Source organism: Bubalus kerabau, chromosome 1 (genome assembly GCF_029407905.1).
Source record: "Bubalus kerabau isolate K-KA32 ecotype Philippines breed swamp buffalo chromosome 1, PCC_UOA_SB_1v2, whole genome shotgun sequence".
NCBI lineage: Eukaryota > Metazoa > Chordata > Mammalia > Artiodactyla > Bovidae > Bubalus > Bubalus kerabau.
In genome coordinates this window covers 51033560-51059341 of record NC_073624.1, presented here as the reverse complement: position 1 = coordinate 51059341, position 25782 = coordinate 51033560, and the positions used below count along the sequence as shown (strand labels likewise).

Genomic DNA, 25782 nt, shown 5'->3' with positions numbered 1-25782 from the left:
AGTTTTCGATCTACAGAACCTGTGTGAAAAATGTCTGTTGTCCTAAGCGGTTAAGCTTTGGGGTGATTATTAGGCAGCGACAGGTTGCCAATATACTCTCCGACATAGATCACCGGCTACAATGTTTTTTTTTTTTTAATAAATATTTATTTGGCCGCCCTGGGTCTGGGCCGCATGTGGAATCTAGTTCCCTTACCATGGATTGAACCGGGCCCCCCGTTTTGGGAGCGCGGAGTCTTAGCCACTGGCCCACTAGGAAGTCCCTACAAATTGTTTTAAGTTTGCTGTAACGTGGGAAACTATCAGAATCTGGGTTCAACCTAAGGTGCTGATGGGTGCGAACGGTGCTGGAGCCACGGAGGAAATGGAGTAAGAACCAGGACACCTGGCCTTGCGGAGTGGCGAGTAATTCGATCTGTAGCATCTCTAAGGCAATGGCACCCCACTCCAGTCTGGAAAATCCCATAGACGAAAGAGCCTTGTAGGCTGCACTCCATGGGGTCGCGAAGAGTCGGACAGGACTGAGCGACTTCACTTTCATTTTCATGCATTGGAGAAGGAAATGGCAACCCACTCCAGTGTTCTTGCCTGGAGAATCCCAGGGACGGGGGAGCCTGGTGGGCTGCCGTCTCAGGGGTCGCACAGAGTCGGACACGACTGAAGCGACTTAGCAGCAGTAGCAGTATCCCTTTCAGCGTTAACTTTCTCTAGGAAAGGCGGAGACAAATGACACCATTGCACGGCTGCCGCGACCCCGGCGCTCCGCGGCAGCCTCCACGCCTGCGCAGAACTCATAGCGCGCTCTCAGGTGGCGCCGTTGCGCGCCGAGTCATCGATGGTGAGTTCCCGAGCGGCCTGGACCCGTGTTGGCCGCCAGCGGTCTGCTCGCCGGTGGGCTCCAGGGGGCGCCCTCAAGAGAAGGGGCGGAGCGCTCCTGTTCCAGAGACCATCTCGGCGGGGTCCTCGGTCGGTTACACCTCAGTATCTCCATAGCTACGGTAGTGGCCGCTGTAGGCGGGAGGTCCCCGGCCGCTCCGCAGTTACCGTCGCCGCCTCGGGGGTCCGGGCCGCTGAGTCCTCTCGCGGCCGCCATGAAGCTGCGGGTCCGGCTTCAGAAGCGGACCTGGCCGCTGGATATGCCAGAAGCGGAGCCGACTCTGGGGCAGCTGCGCGCCTACCTGAGCCAGGCCCTGCCTACCTGGGGGTACAGGTAGGCGCCGCGGAGAGGCGGGGTAGGGGGAGGCGGTGGGGACGCGGCAGGGCGGGGAGGAGCGCCCAGTGGCGCGGGCCCGCGCCGGGCGGTCACGTGAGGCGGGGCGGCTAGCGGGCGGGGCCCGCACCCCGGGACTGTGATGCGCGCGGGCCAGGCCGGAAGCGGGAACGAGGGCTGCAGCTCGCGGGGTCCCGGCTCCCAGAGGTCATGGCCCGGCGTCCCGAGGGCTCCGAGCTCATCCAGGGTGAGCCTTCGCTTCCGTGTTTGCAGTAAACGAACCCAGGGATAGGCTAAGATGCAAAATTCTCGAGTCTTTTGAGATGTGAGCTGGGAAATTACGGGTTTGGCTTAGGTTAAACCTCTTCAGGCTCCCAGGGATTTAAGTTCACCATCTCCAGCTGTCGGAATATTTCAGTGAAAAAGTTTGTGAAGTGTTAGGAGTTAAATACCTGCTTCGTATCTCGTATGGAGATAAGAGGCCACCTGTAACCTGTACCGCTTTCAGACTACCAGCCTGCAGTCCGCTTAAAAACTCCGTTAAGTGTTTACCTGCCAGGCGCCGCTATGGGCACCTTGACTTCCCCGCTGTAAAGTTTTGCAAAGTGCAGCATGTCGGTCTGTTTCAAATAATATTATTTTCCTGGGCAAGATGTTGCTTTTTTAAATTTTTTTAATGCAATCTATGGTAAACGTTGGCCTTATGATGACCCTGGAGAGCTTGCAGTTTGGGGACAGTGACGTTCAGAAATAATGGATCAAATTCTGTATTTATGGGGTTGCAGATGAGGCTGTCCTGGGTATCCTGGAGACCATAACCTGGGAGTAGAGGGACAAAAGTGAGGGTGGTCCTCTTCAAATACTGAGCTAGCGAATTTGGAATTGGTGCTGAGAAAAAATACAAGAGGTGTTCACTGGGGCTTTTTAGGTGAATTCTTCAAAAGAAAACCTGTTAACTGACTCCTTTCAGAAGACTTTTATAAACTTACATTTTATTTTTAGGAAATTCAGTAAAATGAGGTTTTATTATGAACTTCTCACCCTTTCATTTTTCAGTTTAGGACGTTACATTCGAAGTAAGCCTTTTTTCCCTCCAAATTAAAAACATAAAGACAGAAAATGAGATACCGACAGACTTCCTTTTAAGTGTTATAGTAATTGACACGTCTATTGTTATTTCTTTCTGGAGTTATTTCTCCACTGATCTCCAGTAGCATATTGGGCACCTACTGACCTGGGGAGTTTCTCTTTCAGTATCCTATCATTTTGCCTTTTCATACTGTTCATGGGGTTCTCAAGGCAAGAATACTGAAGTGGTTTGCCATTCCCTTCTCCAGTGGACCACATTCTGTCAGATCTCTCCACCATGACCCGCCCGTCTTGGGTTGCCCCACAGGCATGGCTTAGTTTCATTGAGTTAGACAAGGAGAGTCCCTTGGACTGCAAGGAGATCCAACCAGTCCATTCTGAAGGAGATCACCCCTGGGATTTCTTTGGAAGGAATGATGCTAAAGCTGAAACTCCAGTACTTTGCCTACCTCATGCGAAGAGTTGACTCATTGGACAAGACTCTGATGCTGGGAGGGATTGGGGGCAAGAGGAGAAGGGGACGACAGAGGATGAGATGGCTGGATGGCATCATTGACTCGATGGACGTGAGTCTGAGTGAACTCCGGGAGTTGGTGATGGACAGGGAGGCCTGGCGTGCTGTGATTCATGGGGTCGCAAAGAGTCAGACACGACTGAGCGAATGATCTGATCTGATCTGATTGTTTTTTCTTGATGTTAAGCCTAAGTGTTTTGCATGCTGGTATCATTGCTGCTGCTGCTAAGTTGCTTCAGTCGTGTCCGACTCTGTGTGACCCCATAAACAGCAGCCCACCAGGCTCCACCGTCCCTGGGATTCTCCAGGCAAGAACACTGGAGTGGGTTGCCATTTCCTTCTCCAATGCATGAAAGTGAAAAGTGAAAGTGAAGTCGCTCAGTCATGTCCAACTCCTTGCAACCCCATGGACTGCAGCCTACCAGGCTCCTCCGTCCATGGGATTTTCCAGGCAAGAGTACTGGAGTGGGGTGCCATTGCCTTCTCCTGCTGGTATCATTACCCCACCACAAATTATCAAAATTAACTTCCCTTTTAAAAATAGCTTGTATATATGTATACATATTACTTTTTAATTAGGTGGGACAGTCTGGAAAGGATGTGAAACCCAATATGACTAGCTTTGTTTACTCAAGAGCCCAAGTTAGTTTCTCTTTCAAGTTTGTTTTTACAGTTGAGGCTGGTTAACCGGAAGGAATGTAAGCTTCAGCTTGCGAAAGTGAATTTATTCTTCTGACAATACATTCATTTTATAACAAATGGGCAGTGTAAAAATGTGTCCATAAGACTTTATTACTTTTAAAGTGTCCTTGTTGAGCAAGTGGATCTGAGATTGCCATAAAATAATTCTCAAAGGCCTGGAGTTTCTAGGATGGCATTTCCTGATGAAGTTAATTTTTCCCCCCCCACAGTGTCAGAAAACAGGATTGTTTTTTAACCATTCTCCTGGAAAACCATATGTTACTTTAAAAGTAGGTCTTTTACTAAAGGGGAGGGGAGGCCAACATTTTATTAAGTAGACAATTCTTTACCTTTTTTACGAATCAATATTTAAACGAATATTGTGCTAGATAATCATTTTAAAAAAACAACCTTATGCTGTGACAAATCATCCATAAACACAATTCATTTGAGGTGTTTTTTTTTTTCCTGCTAAAATGGGATGTTGTTTTTCTGGGCAGTTGGCTGATTTTCAACATTTATCAAAACATTTGAAAGCAGAGGCATAGCTACTTATTTTCTCATAAGCAGGAGTTGTTTCAAAAGCTTCAATAATTTCTGTACCAAAGACACTTTAATTGGTAAGAAAATATGTATTTACACGTGAAAGAAAAACATAAATGAATTACTGGGAGCACTTTTGAAAACCAAGCATTGTAAAAATGAATAAACAGAGAGCAGTTTTCAAAGGACTTCATCCTTTGTTAACCTCTCAAAAAGTTAATGAAGTTAGCATTGCTGAGTATAAATGTCTTATAAAATGTTCTACAATGGTGTTAATTATTCCTCACCAGTGTGTAATGAAATGATTATTCTCTGAAGATCAGATAATCTGTGATGCAGAAAGGATGGGAGTTCATTACTTCAGCCTAATTTGAACTCTTAGCTTGCTTAGCACTGGGTCTTTGGATGTGTGTAGTCTTCCACATAGAAGGGACTTCCCTGGTGGCTCAGATTGTAAAGCGTCTGCCTGCAATGTGGGAGACCTGGGTTTGATCCCTGGGTCGGGAAGATCCCTGGAGAAGGAAATGGCAACCCACTCTGGTATTCTTACCTGGAAAATCCCATGAACGGAGGACCCTGGTAGGCTACAGTCCATGCGGTCGCAAAGAGTTGGACATGACGGAGCGAGTTCACTTTTTCCACATAAAAGACTAAGTAAGACCTCAGTGAGAAGGGTGAACCTGTTACTGGGTTAAGAGGGATGAATTTATACTCAGTCATCTACGTGCACTCATCTAACCTTTTGTGATTATGAATATTCATTAGGACATGGGTCTAGTATTTTGGAACCTTCATAAGCTAACTATTGTGGAAGGATATTGGATAGTTAGCCCTGATTTTAGCCTCATCTTGATCTTTTCATCTAATGTTTGTTGGTTACATCTGTTCCATAAATACTTTTTATTTGCCAAGTGCTGGAGATGAAATTTTGAACTAGACAGATGAGGTCCTCAATCTCATGAAACTTAAATTCTAGTGGTATGGGTGTGGAAGAGAGATGATAAGCAAATAAATGATAATTTCCATTAGTGATGTTTCAATAAAAGTAAAGCACAAGAATGGAATAGAGTGATGGAGGTTGGGTAGAAGGCATCTCTCAAGAGGTGACATTTGGGTTGAGACCTGGGTGATGAGAAAGAGTCAGTCATTTGAAGAACTGGAAGAGCAGATGCACAGGCCCAGAGGCTGCAGTGAGGTTGATCTGTTTTAGAGGAAGGAGTGGAAAGCTCATGTAGATGGAGAACAGTGAGTGAGAGGATGAGGGGTAGGTCAGATATTGGGCTTTGGAGGCCATTTTAAGGCCAATTCCAAGGTCAAATAGAAGCCATTGGAGGGTTCTCAGCACAGGAATGATGTGATATAATATGTATTTTGAAAAGAATATATTTCATTGACTCTCAGTTGCCATCAGCCCTCAGATGCACATTCTTAAGTCACACTATATGAAAAAATGCTGTCCATTAAGTTGTGATATGTCATCGATTTTAAGACGCATCCCTTTTCCAAAGATGACAAAGTATTAAAAAGTATGTATCTTAGAATTGATGAAAACATGGATTAATGATAGAGAATTACTGATCCTGTCCCTCAGGCTGGAATCTGTAACGTAGGCATTTAGTGAGAAGAACAAATAATTTTGATGGTTTTCCTAGACTTTGGCTTTCTTTTTATCTGTGTTTTGTTTTGTTTTCATTGGTGTTGCTGGGGCCATACCGTGTACTCTGCATATGTTTCAAATGTATTATACTGGGGCTGACGGCAGTAGGTAGCTCTTACTGTCCTTATTCATCTTTCTTGGCAGTTCCGATGCCCGGTTTGCAATTACACTGAACAACAAGGATGCCCTCACTGGAGATGAAGAGACCTTGGCTTCATATGGGATTGTTTCTGGGGACTTGCTATGTTTGATTCTTGAAGATGCCATTGCAGCACCTAACTTACCTTCATCCACAGTTTCAGAGCATTCCTCACTCCAGAATAATGACCAACCCTCTTTGGCCGCCAGCTCCAGTCAGTCCAGCATACAGGATGCACAACTGCATGCCTCGCTCCAGGGACAGGCAGCCCAGTCTGAAGTCTGGCATGACGGCAGTGCGGTGGGTATTAATATCGAAACAGTAAACAGAGTGGTTGATAAATCATACTGAATAGCTCAACTGAATTCTGTACCAGTCAGGATGATTACCATCAGTAGACTAAAGATTATATTCTTATAGAAATTTTTTTTAATTTTAATTAATCTTATTTATTAAGTATAGTTGATTTACACATTCCTTATTTCATTGTATTTGGGAATTCATCTAGTACTGATTGAATCTTTAAAGAGAAACAGGGAGAGTATGGTATCAGGTGCTAATTCTAGCTCTAAATTGCATTACAGTCACTTGTCCACTCACTTGTCAGTGACATGTGACAAATGATCTGTTTAGAGAGGTGGTGCTAAACAGTTTTCTCGTTTCCACACGCATGAAGAATATGATAAGTATTTATATCAGGATGGCTCAGAGTGCCTGTGGTTCTCATGGAGTGGGTGTAAAGTTTGATAAGCTCACCAGAGGGTTTTGATATCTTCCTCCCATATCATTATTGGCCTAGGGTAACCTTTAAAAACATTCTTCTCACATATATTCTCTCCCACACATCTGTCAGTAAGTAATAAATGGCCAAAAGTTAGGCATAAGAAGCAAAGAGCGTATATACAGACATACCTCAGTTTTACTGTGCTTTGCAGACACTGTGTTTTTTACAAACCGAAGGTCTGTGGAAACTGTCAAGCAAGTCTGTTGGTGTCATTTTTCCAACAGCATTTGCTCGCTTCTATCTCTGTCACATTTAGTAATTCTCACAATAGTTTAAACATTTTTGTCATTATATTTTTACACCTTTTAAATTATATTTTTGTCATTTTAAAAATATTTTGACATTTATATATTTTTTATGATTTGTGATCTGTGATCTTTGATGTTATTATTGCAAAAAGGTTATGACTCAGTGAAGACTCACATGATGGTTAGCATTTTTTAGCAATAAAGTGTTTTTTAATTAAGGGTGTCTGCATTGTTTAGACATAATGCTGCTGCTGCTGCTAAGTTGCTTAAGTCGTGTCCGTCTCTGTGCTACTGCATAGACGGCAGCCCATCAGGCTCCACTGTCCCTGGGATTCTCCAGGCAAGAACACTGGAGCGGGTTGCCATTTTCTTCTCCAATGCATGAATGTGAAAAGTGAAAGTGAAGTCGCTCAGTCGTGTCCCACTCTTAGCGACCCCATGGACTGCAGCTTACCAGGCTCCTCCGTTCATGGGATTTTCCAGGCAAGAGTACTGGAGTGGGGTGCCATTGCCTTCTCCAGACATAATGCTACTGCACACTTAATAAGTGCCATATAGTGTAACATGCCTCTTATATGCACTGGGGAACCAAAAAAGTTTGTGACCTACTTTATTGCAATATTTGCTTTCTTGCAATGGTCTGGAACCCAGCCTGCAACATTTCCAGGTATGCCTGTAATTCATAATTTCATCAGGTAAGTGGTTTTAATGAGTATTGTCTCCTTCCTCAAAGGAAGGAGCTTTTTAGGAGCTTTATTTTGGGTAGTGTGGATTGTCATTGTCCCCTGGGTTTTTAACAGGTGAATGTGGGTCTTCTCTACAAGCCATCAGGGCTCAGATCCTCAAGGATTTTGAAAGAACAGCCACTTGGTCCCTTACATTCTTCCACTATTTCACTCATAAAATGTAACTTTACTTTCTTCTGCTCTTTTTCTAATGGAAATAAACTTAAAAAGAAGAAACATGGGCTTTGCATTAAGAGTTGAGCACATACCTAAGAAGTAGTCTTTCTGAGTAAAATTAATGTAGGTAACTCAGTCTGACTGAAGCAGTGTATTATGTCAAAAAGCTCCAAACTATGAGTCTGGAGATCTTAGATCATTTCAAATTTTTATTAGCTGGTAACCTTGGTTATATTATTTAATCTGAATCAAAATTATAGCAAGTATAAAAAGGTGTCTTGCCTCATCTGTCTTGGCTATTTTTGTTTGGGATAAATTAGAAAACACTGAAAAACATGAAATTGTAAGATATTGTCTTTCATCATTTGTTCAGCAAGCATTTATTGTACCTACTGTGTGCCAGGTACTGTTCTCGTGTTACAAAAGTGGGTGACATGTCTATTCCTTTCTAAGCTTCTTGTCACGGTAGGATATAGCCATGAAATCAGAAAATTGCAATACAGGGTGGTGAAGTGCGATAATCAAGGCCTTTGCAAGCTAGAAAGATAGTCTATTGTAATACTTGAGGAGGTGGGGGAATACCAGAATGGAGAGGGAGGGACTGCAGAACGTGAACTTGATACAGTCAGGGGTCAGGTGATGAAGGGCCTTGTACGCCAAGGGGTTTAGGAGTTTGGACTTTATTTTGTAGACCTGCATTTCTCAGCATGTCCTCTATGGAAAACTTGTCTCATGAGATTAAAAGTAAGTGTTATGGGGATGCTGAATGTCGAGGAAGGAGGATAGTGTTTCTTGGTTAAATGTTGGGCATGCTTTCTATTATTCCTGGACTTCTCAGAGCTTTATAATGCCAGAATGTATTTTGTGGATATGGAGGGTGAGGTTAGGCGGCTGTGACATGTAGCATTTTCCATACTCATTTGATTGTAGACCTCTTCTTTCCTAAGAATATTTAGGATCATGTTCCAAGGCACAATATAGGCCCAGTGGTGCTGTCTGCTTAGGGGAAGTACTGGCAAGTTTAAGCTGGGATATCAGACATAACTGGATTCTCAGTTGTCAGAAAACTCTGGCAGCAGTGGGTGGAGTGTCTTGGGAGACGAGAAAGTGGAGTCCAGGGATACCTGGGGAGGCTGTTGCTGGAGGTTAGGAGATAAATGAGTCTGAAGTACCACTGGGGTAGAAAGGGGCAGATTTTAGAGAGATTTAGGAGATAGATTCAGTGGAACTTGGATGACTACTTATGTTGAGGTGGGGCTTACAAGGTTGAGGGGGAAGTCTAGAATGATTTTCAGGTTTTTGGCATATCAACCAAAATTCAGTTCAGTTCAGTCGCTCAGTTGTGTCCGACTTTTTATGACCCCGTGAACTGCAGCACACCAGGCCTCCCTGTCCATCACCAATTCCTGGAGTTTACCCAAATTCATGCCCATTGAGTCAGTGATGCCATCCAACCATCTCATTCTCTGTCGTCCCCTTCTCCTCCTGCCCTCAATCTTTCCCAGCATCAGGGTCTTTTCAAATGAGTCATCTCTTCGCATCAGGTGGCCAAAGTACTGGAGTTTCAGCTTCAACATCAGTCCTTCCAATGAACACCCAGGACTGGTCTCCTTTAGGATGGACTGGTTGGATCTCCTTGCAGTCCAAGGAACTCTCAAGAGTCTTCTCCAACACCACAGTTCAAAAGCATCAATTCTTCGGCGCTCAGCTTTCTTTATAGTCCAGCTGTCACATCCATACATGGCTACTGGAAAAAAACCATAGCCTTGACTAGATGGACCTTTGTTGGCAAAGTAATGTCTCTGGTTTTTAATATGCTGTCTAGGTTGGTCATAACTTTCCTTCCAAAATTAATGGAGATCAAAAAGAAACCCCATGGACAGAGGAACCTGGTGGGCTACAGTCCCTGAGATCACAAAGAGTCGGACACGACTGACTGAGCATGCACACAAGATACTCAGGAGGGAGGAGCAGATTGCAGGCTTATTCATGGTTTAGGAGCCCTCACAGAAAATGTGTACCATTTCTGAGCTCAGTAATGTGCTTTAGCTCTGAGCTCTAATCTCAGTTCACTTAGGATACAAAATATACTGTGAAAAAAAAGTCTGTTTAATTAATTCATTGTTTTTGTTACCCTTTTCAGTCGGGGCCTGGTCAGCATTTTGAAGCTGAGTCAGTTCCAGATGTTGTGGATGTGGAGGAGGGCACAGGTTTCTATCTCGCAGAGCCAATGCTCTGCAGCGAATCAGTAGAAGGGCAAGTGCCACATTCATTGGAGATCCTGTATCAGTCAGCTGACTGTTCGAACCCCTGTGATGCCCTGATAGTATCCATACATCTTCTCATGTTGGAGTCGGGTTACATACCTCAGGTGAGATTACTGCCGAAAACAAAAGTTTCCTGTTAGAAAAGGGGTCGTGTTCTAGATTTCTTTCTTAAATGCGTCTGGGTATTAATGTAAACTGTCAAAGACAATGCTGAGCATACCAGTAGGCAGTCAATGTTCCCTTCCTTCTTTCCTTTTTTCCTCCTTTATTTCCTTGTCAGCTTTTAGTTAGTATTGTGACATCTATGGTTTAAAAAAACCCAAAAGATTATATATGATAATATGTGGTCAGTGCATGTGGATTGCGTATGACTAGATAGATGGCTCACCGGGTTATGTTTCTATGTTAGTGTTCTGTGAATTGCCACTAACCTTAACACGATTCAGTTAGGAAGAGGGACTTTGTTCTTACGTTGCTGTCGCTCACATTCATTCAGTCCTTAGCCAGTCAGCACATACCAGCCAGCGCCAGGTGCAGTGCTTTGTCTCTGCTCCCAGCTTGCTCACTGTCCAAATGCAGGAGAAAGGCAAGTAACAGACTGGTACATTGGGTTGGCTAAATTGTAGGAGAAACATATATGTGTAGAGGATGCCATGCCAGAGATTCACAAAGGAGAACCTTTAGAAGTTTTTCAAACTTTAATGTGCATAAGAATACCTAAGGGATCTTATTAAATGCTGATTCTGATTGAATAAGTCTAGGGTGATAGTAGTGAGCATAAGCCTGAGGTAGTAGTGAGCATTCTCCACATAATAACAATGCTGCTGATCTGTGGGCCATGTTATGAGTAACAAGATGTAGAGTAATTCAGTGATTGGCGAACACGGGGACCATCCATGTGCTGAGTCAGGATTTAGAATATATAGATACTGGGACAGTCTTTATCCTCAAGGAGTCTGTAAGTGGGAAGAAAGAAACAAGTAAAAAGCAAATTATAATGTATTATGATAAATAATAGAAGCATTGCAATGGAAATATGAACAGAATGTTAGAGGGTCAGAGGGTGGATTTGTTTTGAAAAAGGCTTCACAAAAGAAGTGGCATTTGAGTGGGCTCTTGAATAATGATATGGCTCTGCTAGGCAGAGAAGTGAAATTTTGAAGTGAGAACTCAGTCTCTAACTCTGGACCAAACTTTTGATGGTGGATAATGTAACATTTTTTTTTCTATCACAGTTTTATTAATGATTTGATAAACTTTATTAAAGGGACTGAATGGAATGCTTATTTGCAGACAGGTTAGGGGCCTCTCGTGCTTTTCATCTTCTTGAGAGTAGTGCCCTGTCCTTCACTGTCTGTTTCCCTCTATTTCATGTCGTTGCCCAGGGGACTGAAGCCAAAGCTGCGTCCATGCCGGAGAACTGGAGGTTGGGAGGCGTGTATCAGCTGCAGTACACGCACCCTCTCTGCGAGGCTGGCTCTGCTGTGCTCACCTGTGTGCCTTTGGGAAGCCTCATCGTCATAAATGGTAACTAGCTGGCAGAGTCATGCTTGTTAGTTTATGGATCTTCACATGTTTCTCTCCAAACGCTTCACAGCCACTTCAGTGATTGGCTGTCACAATACAGCTAGGAATCTTTCTCAAATTTGTTTGATCCCCAGACCACTAATCACACGGGGGCCAAAAGGTTACAGAATACAGGGCTAATCATGCTATTATGTCACAGCCTGACTTGCAAGGTCACAGCTATCAAATAGTGAATGTGAGGTTGTAATTTTTGCTTCAGTTTCTTATAAAAACAGCTCAACAACACTTCAAAAATATATTAACCTTTATTTACTAGTCTTAAGATACTTAATATAGAGAATAGCTGCTAAATGTGTTAGTTTCTGCTGTTTTGTTCCTTTACTAATTCTTGACAAATCAGCTGCTTGTGGACTTAGTGGCAGACAGCCATTCCAGAAGCATTCCAGGCAGGCCTGGTTCTTTGAAAAGGAGCAGTGTGTCCTTAAATCTTTCCTTTACCCAAGACGTCCTGCTCAGTGCACATGTGCACGAGCACATCACTGGTTCTTTCACAGAATGAGATGAAGTGCGCCTTTGTGTACAGGATTAAAAAATGAACCTTCTGGTGATGTCAAGAATATTGGTTCTCTGGGTCTAGAGAGAGATGATACTGTGAAAGCTAGCAGAATTCTTTTAATAAACAAGGGAAGACTCATTGCCAAGGGTTAAATAAAAAATAAATGGAGTTTTTAGTGACCTCGTTACAAATAATGATTGTATTGTGTTTAACTGTCTTTTAACCTTGTTGCATATCTTTCAATTATTAATAAGCTGCTGTTGGTAGTACTTAACTGGGTTTCATATAAAGGTGTCTACTGTAGTTTTTAAAAATGGTGTTTTGCTTGACGTGATTGCAGGTTTGCACTTTGGACTTTGCTGTGAGGGAAGGAATTAAGCGGAGAGCAGTTTGTTTGTATAATGTGTCTGTATATTGGGGGCAAGGGAGTGAATGCAAGTCCATACGAAAAAGTGAAGCAGCTGATGAAATGACAGAACTTTTTCATCATCTTTCTTTTGCTATTTCAGCTACCCTAAAAATCAACAGTGAGGTTAGAAGTGTAAAAAGACTGCAGCTGCTGCCAGAATCTTTTATTTGCAAAGAGGAATCAGGTATTGTAACAATGATTTAGCTTTTGGGATAAAGGTTTAAGAGGTTCACGCAAAAAAAAAAAAAAGAAAGAAAAAACAAAACAAAACAACAGAAAGATAATGTTCAAAGACTTAAAATTTCTGGCTGAGCCTAAAGCAAATACAAGACAATGTTACAGAGTTTCAGTTTCTTTCCTGTTTCTCTTAGGGTCTTGGATGCTAAATTATAGTTATACACTGCCATTATGCCGTATAAATATATAAGTGGACCACCAAATTATATTTAGCATCATTATGGAATGATGCTATTATGTAATGCATTACACAGGATTGATGCTTCATAATTTCTGAACTAAATCTTTGAATTTTTCTAGCCTTGCATTTAACCAGTATGGAGAGGAACTGTGTTTTGTGGAAGCCATACAATACAACTTCATTATGGAAGATCATTAAAAGGAAAAACTGTACTCAAAACGTTTGCTTAAACTTACATAAATTTGGTTACTGTTTTATACAGAGTGGAACTTCAAAAATTTTTATTCTAGGTGTGATTTTGCTTGTATTCTATAATACTAATAGATGCAAAGAAGATAGTTTTTCTTTTTTCAGTTAAACCTCAAGTGTAACTGACATGTAGGCAGTTGAAAGAGAAGAGATGAGGTGGTAAGGGAATTAACATCTTTTGGAGTACTTGTTTTTTGCTGGACATGTGCCTTTATGGATGTATTTTTCATTTTGTCCTCATAGTCAATTCAGGCGGGTTTTAAAAGCGGGGGTGGGGGTGGGGACTGGTGTGATACAGCAGGGAAATGGCATTTACAGCAGTGTCTTTTGGATAGGCTGCTTAGATCTAGATCTTTGCTCTGAAGGCCTTGAGACTTAATTTTGTCAGTTCCCAGGGGAGATCAGACTCTGAGAGACTAACTTATATGAACTGAAGTTGATGAGGAAAGGGAGACCTCAGAATATGTATTTTTAATGGTCTGTGAACAATTAATGTCATACCAGGCCAGTGTTGCTCAACCATTTTTTCATTATCAATCCCCTAAGGAGGCTTTGTACACAATCCCCCACCCCAACTCCCAAATCATTCTCCCTGATGAAATTTTAATTTCATAGATATACTATATGTTTGTTTGTATACTATGGCCCTTTTGAGGGTCACAAACCAATGTAATAGTTAGGATTTTTGCTTGGTTGGAGGCAGTATTGTTTCTTTTGAGAATGCATGAACTAGACTGATAAATCTGTACAGATGGTCTTACCATTAAGACCAGAAAAACTTGAGAGTCCTTGGCTACAACACTGTATATTCATCTCTGTACTATGGAGGTCCTTACTGTGGGGAGTAGAAATACTCTACATTCCAGCAGTAGAGACTTTTATGCCCATTTTCTAGATCAGGAAACAGGTCTAGAGGAGGTTAAATTACTTCAAGGACACAGAGTTAATAAATAGTAGAATTTAGGATTGGAGTAGATTTGGCTCCTGAGCCTATTTTTTAAGAACAGTGTTTATAGGAATGTCGCTCAGATGATTTGATTTATGTTAAGTAAGGAATAAAGAAGTGAAAAAGGAGGAAGAAAGTTAATACCGTTAGATTACAAGTTTATGTGAATGCGTGTTAAATCACTTCAGTTGCGTCCGACTCTTTGTCGGACTGTAGCCCACCGGGCTTCTTTGTCCATGGCATTTTTCAGGCAAGAACACTGGAGCGGGTTGCCGTTTTCCTCCTCCAGGGGCTCTTCCTGACCCCGGTATTGAGCCCATGTCCCCTGCGTCTCCTGCACTCCAGGAGGGTTCTTTATCCCTGAGCCATCAGGGAGCCACCAGTTTACGGATTATATTAATTTAGTATTTTCAGTATGTACTTTGTATTTTGGGTAGGAGTATGCTGCTCATTTGACAAGTCATTTAAATCATTTTTACTGTGGCTTATAGTACCTAGTATATGCTCTGTACTATTTTTTATCCTTTTATTTATAAAGTCCTAATCACTTCTTTAGTAGGTCCATTAAAGAAAGATTTTGTTTGAAGAGAATTCAGCCTTCAGAGTTACACAGTGTATACTTCCTCGTCTACTGGAGACTTTAGTTCATTTCTCTTTAGGAATTATTTGTGAAAACTTACTTAGCACTTTGATTTGGTTTGGCAGAAGTAGAGGACACCATTTCAAGTTTTTCCATTTGCTATTGTGTTTTGACTTTTCATTTAAAAAATATTCTAGGGGAAAATGTAGCCATGATATACAAAGATCTTCAGAAACTCTCTCGCCTCTTCAAAGACCAGCTGGTGTATCCTCTTCTGGCTTTTACCCGGCAAGGTGAGAAATGATAAGTTATCACAGGCTGAAGGGCTCGAAGGGATCGGAGGTTCACATGTGTTCAAGGATGACATGTGACTCTTCCCTCTTTTCTGCTCCTAGTGAAATTCTGCTCTTTTAAGCTTAAATGCTAATTCCTTAATTGCTATTCACGTCCTCTTTGTATCTTCACTGCATTTTATATGTATCTTTATTATAGCCCTTTTTCTACTGTATCATAATTTTTCACATGATTTCTTTTTACCTAAGGTTATGAATTACCCTGAAAGCAGGGAAATATGTCTTACTCACTTTTGTATTCTCATGGCCTAGCACAGGGCCTGGCCCATAATTGGTGTTCGATAAATACATATATAAATAATCTATGGCCTGTAAATTAGGTCTACTTTTTAAAAAGCTATTTATTAGGACTCTGTGCCTAGGGACTTTGGATATTTGACATGTATTCTTACTTACTGCTAACAACTTTGAAGTGGATTTTATTCTCATTTTATAGGTGATGAAACTGTAATTCAGCAAGGTTTATAATTCAGTCAAAATCTTTGTATTAATAAGCTTTCTTTTTGTGTTTTATCAGTAGTAAAAAATATTTTAAAATCTTAGTGACTTAAATTGAACATTTATTTCTCACTCAGGTACATGTTGTGTGTGGGTTACGTTTAGCTGAAAAAGTGGTGAGAGGTCCTTATCTAGGACTTGCTCTTCCGTAGCACAGGGGAAAGAGGACCCGTGACCATGTGTTGGTTCTTAAAGCTTTAATTCAGAAATAGTGTGCCGCTTGCACTCTCATTTCAGTGGACAAAACCAGTGATAGTGGGATGGGGAAACACAGGGTGGAAAATAATATGTGGAGTCATAATCTACCACAGTCTTTGGCTGATAAATAATTTCAGGTTTTTAGAGATAGATTTGTGACTTTTATCTGCTGTCTGTATGTAGAAAAATAGTATTTTAGGTCTCAAGTGGCATGGTGCCAAGGCTGTTACAACCATAGTTTTCTTCTTTGGTTGATGGTGAGGGAAAAGAATAATGTGAATTTTAAAACCTTGCATTGGATTTTGGTTATCTTTGCTAGTGGAGAATAGTATCCCTATATGCAAAGTAGCTAATAATCAAAAAATAATTGTCACTTGACTTTGGAATATATTATTCTTTTCCTTTCTTGGTTTTGCTTCTGAATTTGTCTCCCTCCTTTCTTTTTCAGCCTGCTAGATATCAAATAATAGTAATCTAACACTCAAGTGCTTATTGCTTGCCAGATATTGTTCTGAGCACTCTATATGTATTTACACATTTAATTCTCAACTCAGTGAGGGAGGTATAGTATTAACCCATTTTACAGATGAGAAATTGAGTTGGAGCTTAAATAACTTGTCCAAAGGCACACAGTAAGTGGTAGCATTGGGAACCAATTGTAAAAGCCAATGAATTATCCATTTTCTGTAGTTGAGTAGAGAATTTTTTGTTGTACTGAATATATCTTGAAACAAAGGAGGCCATTGACTAGTATTTAAAAATTATCATAGTTATTCATTTGATCTGTATTACAAAGTAATTTGTCTCTCTAGTAAAATGTAAAGAGAATAAGGGGCTTAGAGTTAGTAGTAGTAATATAGTCAACCGGGGGATAAAAGTTTGTTATAGATGACTTATGCCTGGATAACTGGAGAATACCATCTAATTTATAATCTCTCCACAAAGTTGGCCACTTTGGTTGATGTGAGGAAAACTGGATGTTCTTTACTCAGTGAGATCTATTCTCTTTTTCCTTCTAGCACTGAACCTACCAGATGTATTCGGGTTGGTAGTCCTCCCGTTAGAGCTGAAACTGCGGATCTTCCGACTTTTGGACGTTCGTTCTGTCCTGTCTCTGTCTGCAGTTTGTCGTGACCTCTGTATTACTTCAAATGATCAACTTCTGTGGAGGTGTTTGTATCTGCGGGATTTTCGAGGTGATTTCCATGATGGCTTGCTAACAAGAAAAGTGTTCTTTGTTACTGAGGGCTTAATTACTCAGCTGGCCAGAAGTTTTAAGTCGTGGGCTTTTTTAAAAGAGTAGGAAATAGTCATAGCATAGCCTTATTATAAAGAGATTCTAAGCCTCATTACCTCTGCCTGTGCCACAAAGCTCTCCCCATTCATGTTTGTGTTCTCTGCAAGAATAAACAGTCCTTTAGACCAAGTAGATTCTTTTAGTATAGAAAATTGAGGTAAGACAAGTTTAATGCTGGATGAATGAACTGTTTTAAAATCCTTATGTTTTCTTTTTTCTTTGTAGATGGTAGTATCAGAGGTCGAGACACAGATTGGAAAGAAGTAGGTATTTGTAAATACCAAGGCTGATGTCTGTAGCATGGAAATAATGAGTGAATTAATATGTTAAGGGCGTATTTTCAACTTTTATTATAATATAATACAATCTGTTTCGAGTCTATTGTTAATTTTTAGTAAATGAAAATGTTTTCAACTTTTACCTTAGACTTTGTCCTTCAGTTCAGTTTAGTTCAGTCACTCAGTCGTGTCCTACTCTTTGCGACCCCATGAATCGCAGCACACCAGGCCTCCCTGTCCATCACCAACTCCTGGAGTCCACCCAAACCCATGTCCATTGAGTCAGTGATGCCATCCAACCATCTCATCCTCTGTCGTCCCCTTCTCCTCCTGCCCTCAATCTTTCCCAGCATCAGGGTCTTTTCAAATGAGGCAGATCTTTGCATCAGGTGGCCAAAGTATTGGAGTTTCAGCTTCAACATCAGTCCATCCAATGAATACCCAGGGCTGATCTCCTTTAGAATGGACTGGTTGGATCTCCTTGCAGTCCACGGGACTCTGAAGAGTCTTCTCCATCACCATAGTTCAAAAGCATCAATTCTTCGGCACTCAGCTTTCTTTATAGTCCAACTCTCACATCCATACATGACCACTGGAAAAACCATAGCCTTGACTAGACGGACTTTTTTTGACAAAGTAATGTCTCTGCTTTTTAATATGCGGTCTAGGTTGGTCATAACTTTCCTTCCAAGGAGTAAGTGTCTTTTAATTTCATGGCTGCCATCACCATCTGCAGTAATTTTGGAGCCCAGAAAAATAAAGTCAGCCACTGTTTCCACTGTTTTCCTTAGTAATTACACAGGAGAAAATCTTAGCATGATGATTATTTTCACCTTTACTTAATATAGGCTCCTGTTTGTAGTCAAACAAAACAAAACAAAACTGAGTTGTTTTTGTGCTGGGGTAGTCTTTGCACCCCACTCCAGTACTCTTGCCTGGAAAATCCCATGGACGGAGGAGCCTGGTAGGCTGCAGTCCATGGGGTCGCTGAGGATCGGACATGACTGAGCGACTTCACTTTCACTTTTCACTTTCATGCATTGGAGAAGGAAATGGCAACCCACTCCAGTGTTCTTGCCTGGAGAATCCCAGGGACAGGAGCCTGGTGGGCTGCCGTCTATGGGGTCACACAGAGTTGGACACGACTGAAGTGACTTAGCAGCAGCAGCAGCAGTCTTCAGCTGTTCGGCTAGTTAGAATCGTAAGTTATGAAAAAAATAAGTTATATTGTTTTATTTGCAGATAGGAATATGTTCCACCCTCCGAAATAGTCATCTATTTTGTTATTTAAATTGAGGTCTATTAGGGACATAATTTAGGTGAGAAAGGGAACTTAAGTACTGACCGCCCCCACCCTTCCCTGCCAATACCGTAACTTTTTATATTCTATGGCATGATATTTTCAACAATTAAAATTTTCCATTTTCAGCAAAGGCTGATGTGAAATTCATATCAGCTTGAGAGTGCTAGATTGCAGTCCTGAGAGTCCATGTCACTCATTTATCCCTTCTATGGATGTGTTGTTACTCCAGATTGGCACAATGGCTGAGTTGCAGTGTGGTTAAAGACTAGAGTTCCTTTGGCATTGTGTTCACAGCTACTACCTTATTCTTGCAGGTAGAAACTGGTAAAAGTTCCCTTCAGTGCACTAGCTTCTTTGTCTGCCTCCGTACTGTGGGAAAAGAAAAGTATATATACATGTGTACAATGAAAGGCAACTGGAACTTTGGGGAAGTGTCCACCTCACTCATTATGTCTTGTTCTTATCTGTCTGCAGCTGTACAAGAAGAGGTACAAACAAAGGAAAGAAGCCCAGAGAGGGCGGCATGTGATGTTCTTGCCGTCATCACCCCACCCCATTCCATTCTACCCCAGCCCCTTGCACCCCAGACCTTTTCCTCCCAGTTCTCTCCTCCCTCCAGGAATTATCGGTGGTGAATATGATCAAAGACTAACCCTTCCCTATGTTGGGGACCCAATCAATTCACTCATCCCTGGGCCTGGGGAAACACCCAGCCAGTTCCCCCCACTCAGACCACGTTTTGACCCAGTGGGCCCACTTCCAGGTCCTAACCCCATCTTGCCAGGGCGAGGTGGCCCCAGCGACAGATTTCCCCTAAGACCCAGCAGGGGTTGGCCAACTGACAGCCGGCTACCATTCATGTGACTGATTTGTTACCTCACTCTGGAGCTTGTTTTGGTTTTGTTTCTTTAAAACTACAGATGTCATTTTGCTGGGGTGCTATCTCTATTGTTTTCTGATTGCGATGGTGGGACATGGACTCACAGAAACCTTTTATAGACATATTAAGGTTGGTGCAAACATAATTGCGGTTTCGGACCATGAATTTTAAATCATAACTAGGCTCAAACACGTCTTTATTAATCAAAATAGGACCATTACAATCAACAAATTTTTGCAAATGAGAAGTCCTGTAGCATAAAAATCCATGCTTTGGGATTCGGTGAACTCTTGGAAACCATTTTCTGCCTCCTGCTGATTGTGGAAGCATTTCCCTTGCAGAAAGTTGTTCAGATCCTTGAAGAAGTGGTGGTTGACAAGAGGTCAGGTGAATGTGGCAGATGAGGCAAAACTTGCATAACCCAATTCCTTCAACTTTTGAAGTGTTGGTTGTGCTACATGTGGTCAGGTGTCGTCATAGAGAATTGGGCCCATGCTTGACCAGTACCAGCTGCAGGCATTGCAGTTCTCAGGGCATCTCATCGGCTTGCTGAGCATACATCTCAGATGTAATGGTTTCGTCAGGATTCAGAAATTTGGTGGTGGATCAGATGGGCAGCAGACCACCTAACAGTGACTATGAGCATTTTTTTGGTGCAGGTTTGGCTTTGAGAAGTGCTTTGGAGCTTCTTCTCAGCCCAACCACTAAGCTAGTTGTTGCCAGTTGTTGTATAAAACCCACTATTCATCACATCACAATCTGATCAAGAAATGGTTTGTTGTTGCTACAATAAGAAGATGACACTGCAAAATGACGATGTTGATTTTTGGTCAGCTCATGAGGCACCCACTTATGGAGCTTTTTCACCTTTCCAATTTGCTTCAAATGCTGAATGACCATAGAATGGTTGACGTTGAGTTCTTCAGCAACTCCTCCTGTAGTTGTAAGAGGATAAGCTTCGATGATCATCTCAACTGGTTGTCGTCAGCTTCCCAGGGCTGGCCACTGTGCTCCTCATCCTCAAGGCTCTCGTGTCCTTTGCAAAACTTCTTGAACCACCACTGCACTGTGAGCAGTTCCTAGGCCAAATGTGTTGTCGATGTTGCAAGTCGTTCTTGCTGCCTGATGACCCATTTTCGACCCATCTTGAATAAGAAAAGCACTCAAATTAGCTTTTCGTCTAACATCATTTCCCTATTCTAAAATATAAAGTAAGTCATTAGCAAAAAAATATAAAGTGAGAAATGCACATTAAAATGATGTACAACATAACCACATTTATTTAAGAATATTCCAATATCAAACAGCAATGTTTAACAATGCAAAACTGTAATTACTTTTGCACCAACCTAGTTGTTAAAGCTCCAGGAGTGGTATGGCTCACAGGTTACTTGCTCGACAGGGTTGGCCTTGGGAATATGGTTCCTGACATCCCCTCTCTCAGTTACTGTCTAGAATGCAGGTTACACATTGATAATGTTCCATACCCGAATAAAATATTAAGTAAATTACATGGCAGTCTTGACTTTTATTACAGAAAGATATGTAATATTAAAATATTGCTTGGACATTTGAAAATGATCAGAGAAGCTATTCATTGTCATCAGATTGCTGCAGGGGATTATTTTTATTTTGTAGTGGCACCCTTTCTTCACGTGAAATTATTTGCAAAAGCCTGATTTATGGAATGAACACAAGCAGAGCCAGTTTGGTTGAACTGGATGTGAGGTGAATGGACCCCCGCCAGCTAAGCCCCTCCCTCCTCTCTCTGCAGCTGCTCCTCAGGCTCTGTGCCGAAACTTCTGGGCTCCAAAACAGTGCTTTTTGGCCACCATTGGGTTGTTAGGGACTCCTGTTTCTGGCTGCTTCTGGAGTGGAGCTTGGGTTCTTTTTCCTTGGGTTTTGAATCCTTGGAGCCTAACCTGTAAGTAGACGACGTCTTCCAACAACAAAGTACAGTGCTTTGAGTGCTGCTCAGGTACTTGTTCTGCAAAGAAAGCCTCGACATTTGTAGAATATTTTGCTTTTGAGACTTAAAGTACACAAAATTCAAGTTTATTTTGCCTACAACAAGAAAAAGGTCAAACACAAACATCTCAGCATACAACCAACCATAGAAACATGCTACAGTGACAGATTAAAGTCCGAATCACAGAACAGGAGTAAAACACTGTTCGTGTCTGCAGAAAATAGGAATATTGCCAACGTCTTCCTGTTTTTTTAAAAATTGGTTTTGCATATAAGGAAATGGCTTGGAATGCTGTGTGATGCAAGAATGTTAGAGTCCTACATACATGTGAATTTTTGTTTTTTTTGGGCTACACATGTGTATTGTCTTTTTTCCCCCATCACAGTGAAGAAAGTTCAGCCAATAATATTTTCCAGAGGCCATGTCACCTTTAGTGGCTTAATGTACAGGTAAAGGATTAGGGGTGTTGACATTTTCTTTTCCCTGTGGAATTTTGTAATATCTGAGCTATAGATTAGCTTTTAACAAAGTGTCCACCAGAGGCCGTATGGCTTTAATTGGGTCTAGGTTGAAAGTCACCCTGAAACTTTGATGGGTCCAAAACTGGTTCTCCAGCACACCTCTTCATGGCCTTATAATGTTAGGATGCGCTGTGTGTGGTGTGTGTGTGCATTGTTTGGATGCGCTGTGTGGTGTGTGTGTGTGTATGTGTGTGTAGTGGGGATGGAAGGACATAGTGATAACCAGAAGCACCATGTACTATAAAACAGGAGTTTTCAGAATGCAGTCCTTTCTGAGTGGTCTCGGAGAGGTTCGTGAGCGGTGCTGGTGTCCCAAGGAAACAGATGCTACTTCCCAAGCTTAGCTCAGACTTACTGGCCCATGGGCCAGATCCCTCTCAGTTTAGGATACCAGCGGTGTGTCACACGCCTAAATTTGCAGCCTCTCATAATAGTTTATTCTGAGTTCCTAAAACCACCATCAAAGCTTTTCCTCTTAACTAGCTCATAGTTAGAAGCTTATAAAATCCACATTCTTCTCATTAGACTGTTAAGCTGTATGTGTTGCTGGTGAACAATGGGGATGAAGTCATGGTGTGGTTGTAGCCTGTTTGCTCCATGACTTTCTGACGTCACTGATGTGATGGATGAGCGCCGTGGTAGATGAAGCTCCACCTTACTGGCTTGTAGCCTTAAGGACTTTCTCTGGCCCTTCATTTTCCCCTTTAGTTATTTTTATTAACAGAAGCTTGCCAACCACCACCTCTGCCCACCCCCCCTTTATTAAAAAAAAAAAGCTCTGGTTTGGCACGGTTGGAATCAAATCATGGCAGGTAGCCTCTCAACAATGTAGATTTTGTGATTCCTTAGGTACAAAAAATTGAATTCTGTCTCCTCACTCTAGCTTGCCTCTCCAATTCCTGAGATCACTGCTTAGCTAAATACCTCTGTGATTCTGACACTCCCCTTTGCTCTCTATACTTGGGACCCTGAACCAAGGTTTGTCTTTCTCTTACCCTGCCAAACTACAGCGCTCCGGGAGGAGCCAGGCAGGGTTAACATTCCTTTCGACAGCCTCCAGTTGACTGCAGAAAATGTGGAGTGGATAAAACATGGAAGTATTATGTCACATGACAGGGTTTCATCTTAATTAAATGGTCCTCTTTGGGATTCCCGAACAGGTTATAGCACTGAAGTTTCTGCTGTCCCAGAGCAAACCAGGTGAAATGTTAATTAAGAGGGAAGGAGATGTTAATTTGCTTCTGCTCTAGATTCAACAAAAGACCAGAGACAGCAGATACTTAAATATGATAGGCTGGAAATTGAAATTACAAGTAGTAGGACCAATCAGTGGAGAAGGCAGTGGCACCCCACTCCAGTACTCTTGCCTGGAAAATCCCATGGATGGAGGAGCCTGGTAGGCTCTAGTCCATGGGGTCGCGAAGCGTCAGACACGACTGAGCGACTTCACTTTCAATTTTCACTTTTCACTTTCATGCGTTGGAGAAGGAAATGGCAGCCCACTCCAGTATTCTTGCCTGGAGAATCCCAGGGACAGAGGAGTCTGGTGGGCTGCCATCTATGGGGTCGCACAGAGCTGGACACGACTGAAGCGACTTAGCAGCAGCAGGATCAATCAGAATAGAAATAATGAAAGATACTTAGGACTTTAAAGAATTTTCTCTCTCTCTTCTCTCATACAACTGTAGAAGGAATGTTTAGATTGGTTTTATGACACACTAAAATTTCAAAAAATTTTTTTCTTCTTTTCTTCCTGGCCTGCCAGTTGAGAGGGTTCTGAACAGAATCTACGAGTCTCCTCTCTTGCGGCTGCATGTTTCGTTTGTGGAAACACAAGGGAGCCTCTGTGGCCTTTATGCATTGTGTTTGGTTAATGGGCTGGTTTGACTTGCTTATCGCACAACCTTCCAGTTTGTCTGCAAGCAAACCCAAAATGCCACCTGCTATTAAAGTCTACATAGTAGACGGAAACAGGATTTAATCTGTGACTGCCCTGGAGTCCAGGACAACTTTTGACACTTAGTGGGGATAATTAGTAACCAGTCCCCATGCTCGCTTGGACAAAGAAAACCACACATATACAAGTGCTCTCAGAGCTATTTAATCCTCCAGCATAATTGAGTTACAGCTTGTATCTGCGAGGCTGACTTCACATGCTTACACTGTACCCTAACCTGCATCCTTTCACCAATTCTGAACACAAAAGCAAATGAGCCACCAACCTGTTCTACGAAGCTGAACATGAAGCACAGAGCTGGGAGGGGCGGGATGGCCAGAGTTGGGCTCTGCTGTGTATTGGGTGATCTGGAGGGACCCCTGGGTCCTGGGTCTGGAAAAGTTGGACAGGCTTTGCTATTGTCCTGGTCTGCTCCCCGCTGTGGTGGCCCTGCTGAGAGTTCGCCTGTGGGTCCACGCTCACCACAGCCCCTGCTCTGCTTGTTCCCGTGGACCACAGGTTTTCTTCAGCTTCTTAGCTCATTAATTTCTCTATTGGCTTAATTCTTTTCCTGGGCAAGTGACTTCCTCACATTGATACTCTCAGAAAAAACAAACTTTTTCTTTACTTTTAACACTTTGTTTGCATTTTGTTGACTTCACAGTTTTCTAGAAGGGCCAGTCTAACACACATTCTGCACACCGACTGTGCCGAGGGCAGGTGCTGTGCTGTGCCCACGCAGCTTGTTCACGAGCTGCCGGCACCAGCTTGCTTTCCCTCAAGCTCCTTTCATTGCAAATTCAGATGAGAACTTCCAGAAGGTCACTGATGTTCAGGCTCACGGGATTTACTCCTGTGTTTGTTACCATGGGCGTGAAGGCCTATCACCCTGAAATTCTGGAAAGGTAGAACTAACTGCCCCATCAGCAGGGACTGAACCAGGGGACAGAGGATGAATGGAAGAGAAAGGACATGTAGATTCCAGTGTCCCTCGAAAGCTGATGTGACAATTAAGTCACAGTGCCCTTTTTTAATCAGGCTGTTAGGAGGAAGATCTGGAAGAAGGTATTTTCTGCAGCTGGTGGAGGTGTCCAGCGGGGCTGCATTTTAAACTCTCTATTCACTGTGCTACATGTCAGCACAAACCAAATGGATCTTTGTCCTGGTTCGGCCTCACCAAGTCAGTGTGGACAGGAAATGCTAGCTTTTCTTTGGATCAGAGTTGTGAAACCAAGCAAAAACGAACAAACATGACCTTTCAGAATCTCTCCGGAGTGACTCTTCTGCCCCTTTCATTTTGTTCTTTCTCATTTAGAAATATCACAATTATTAAAGGTAAAATGTTTGGAGGGAACATGTGCTAGTTTACATGAGAAACCAGTCCATTTTGGGGACTGTCACAAAGGACCATGCAAGGTCTCTGCATTCACACACAGACCAATGGGAGAATTTGTTTCAGTGTGTTGGTTATACCCTTTGTCTCATGTCCTGGGGTTGTCCGTGCATGGCTATAAAAACAAGGATGCCTAGCCTGAGAAATGAGTGTGCTACTGTACTGGAATATCTGGTGCTTGGATGTTCCGATGTTTTCAGGGAGAGGGGACAGCATACAGGAAAGTGGGACAATGTAAGCCATGTCACCACTGTTTATGGGGCCACCTGGGTGTGACGCTTCCACCCCAACACCATTCAAGCAGCAGTGTTCCCACACAGCTCAGGGCAGGTCTGACTTCAAGGGGCATGCCAAACACTTAGGTTGACAGAGACACAGGTTCAAGGCCTGATGAGCAGAAGTTCTGAGCCCTCTGGCCTGAAATGAAGTGACTTATG

At 42.4% G+C, this 25782-nt stretch overlaps 1 protein-coding gene across 3 annotated transcripts; it reads left to right on the top strand.

Annotated features, from left to right (window-relative positions):
- Window positions 1-834: 834 nt before the first annotated feature.
- On the top strand, window positions 835-21037 carry FBXO7 (F-box protein 7). Of its 3 annotated transcripts, none has more exons than XM_055574755.1 (9): window positions 835-1210; window positions 6043-6133; window positions 9911-10138; window positions 11420-11561; window positions 12627-12710; window positions 14917-15012; window positions 16788-16964; window positions 17291-17328; window positions 19121-21037. In XM_055574755.1, exons 1-9 carry the CDS (start codon window positions 1092-1094, stop codon window positions 19508-19510), a joined length of 1365 nt encoding a protein of 454 aa, XP_055430730.1. In that variant the 5' UTR covers window positions 835-1091; the 3' UTR covers window positions 19511-21037. The 3 variants fall into 3 exon arrangements, with proteins under 3 accessions (XP_055430730.1, XP_055430727.1, XP_055430737.1); XM_055574752.1 differs by having other exon boundaries at window positions 5839-6133; XM_055574762.1 differs by lacking the exon at window positions 835-1210 and adding an exon at window positions 1309-1457 and having other exon boundaries at window positions 5991-6133.
- Window positions 21038-25782: the final 4745 nt, after the last annotated feature.

Bases quoted from the DNA above. Each gene is read 5' to 3' on its own strand.
- FBXO7 (XM_055574752.1), top strand. From the start codon at position 1,092: ATGAAGCTGCGGGTCCGGCTTCAGAAGCGGACCTGGCCGCTGGATATG. The intron at 6,134-9,910 runs GTGGGTATTAAT...TACCCTTTTCAG, and splicing joins TCTGGCATGACGGCAGTGCG to TCGGGGCCTGGTCAGCATTT. The intron at 12,711-14,916 runs GTATTGTAACAA...AAAATATTCTAG, and splicing joins TATTTGCAAAGAGGAATCAG to GGGAAAATGTAGCCATGATA.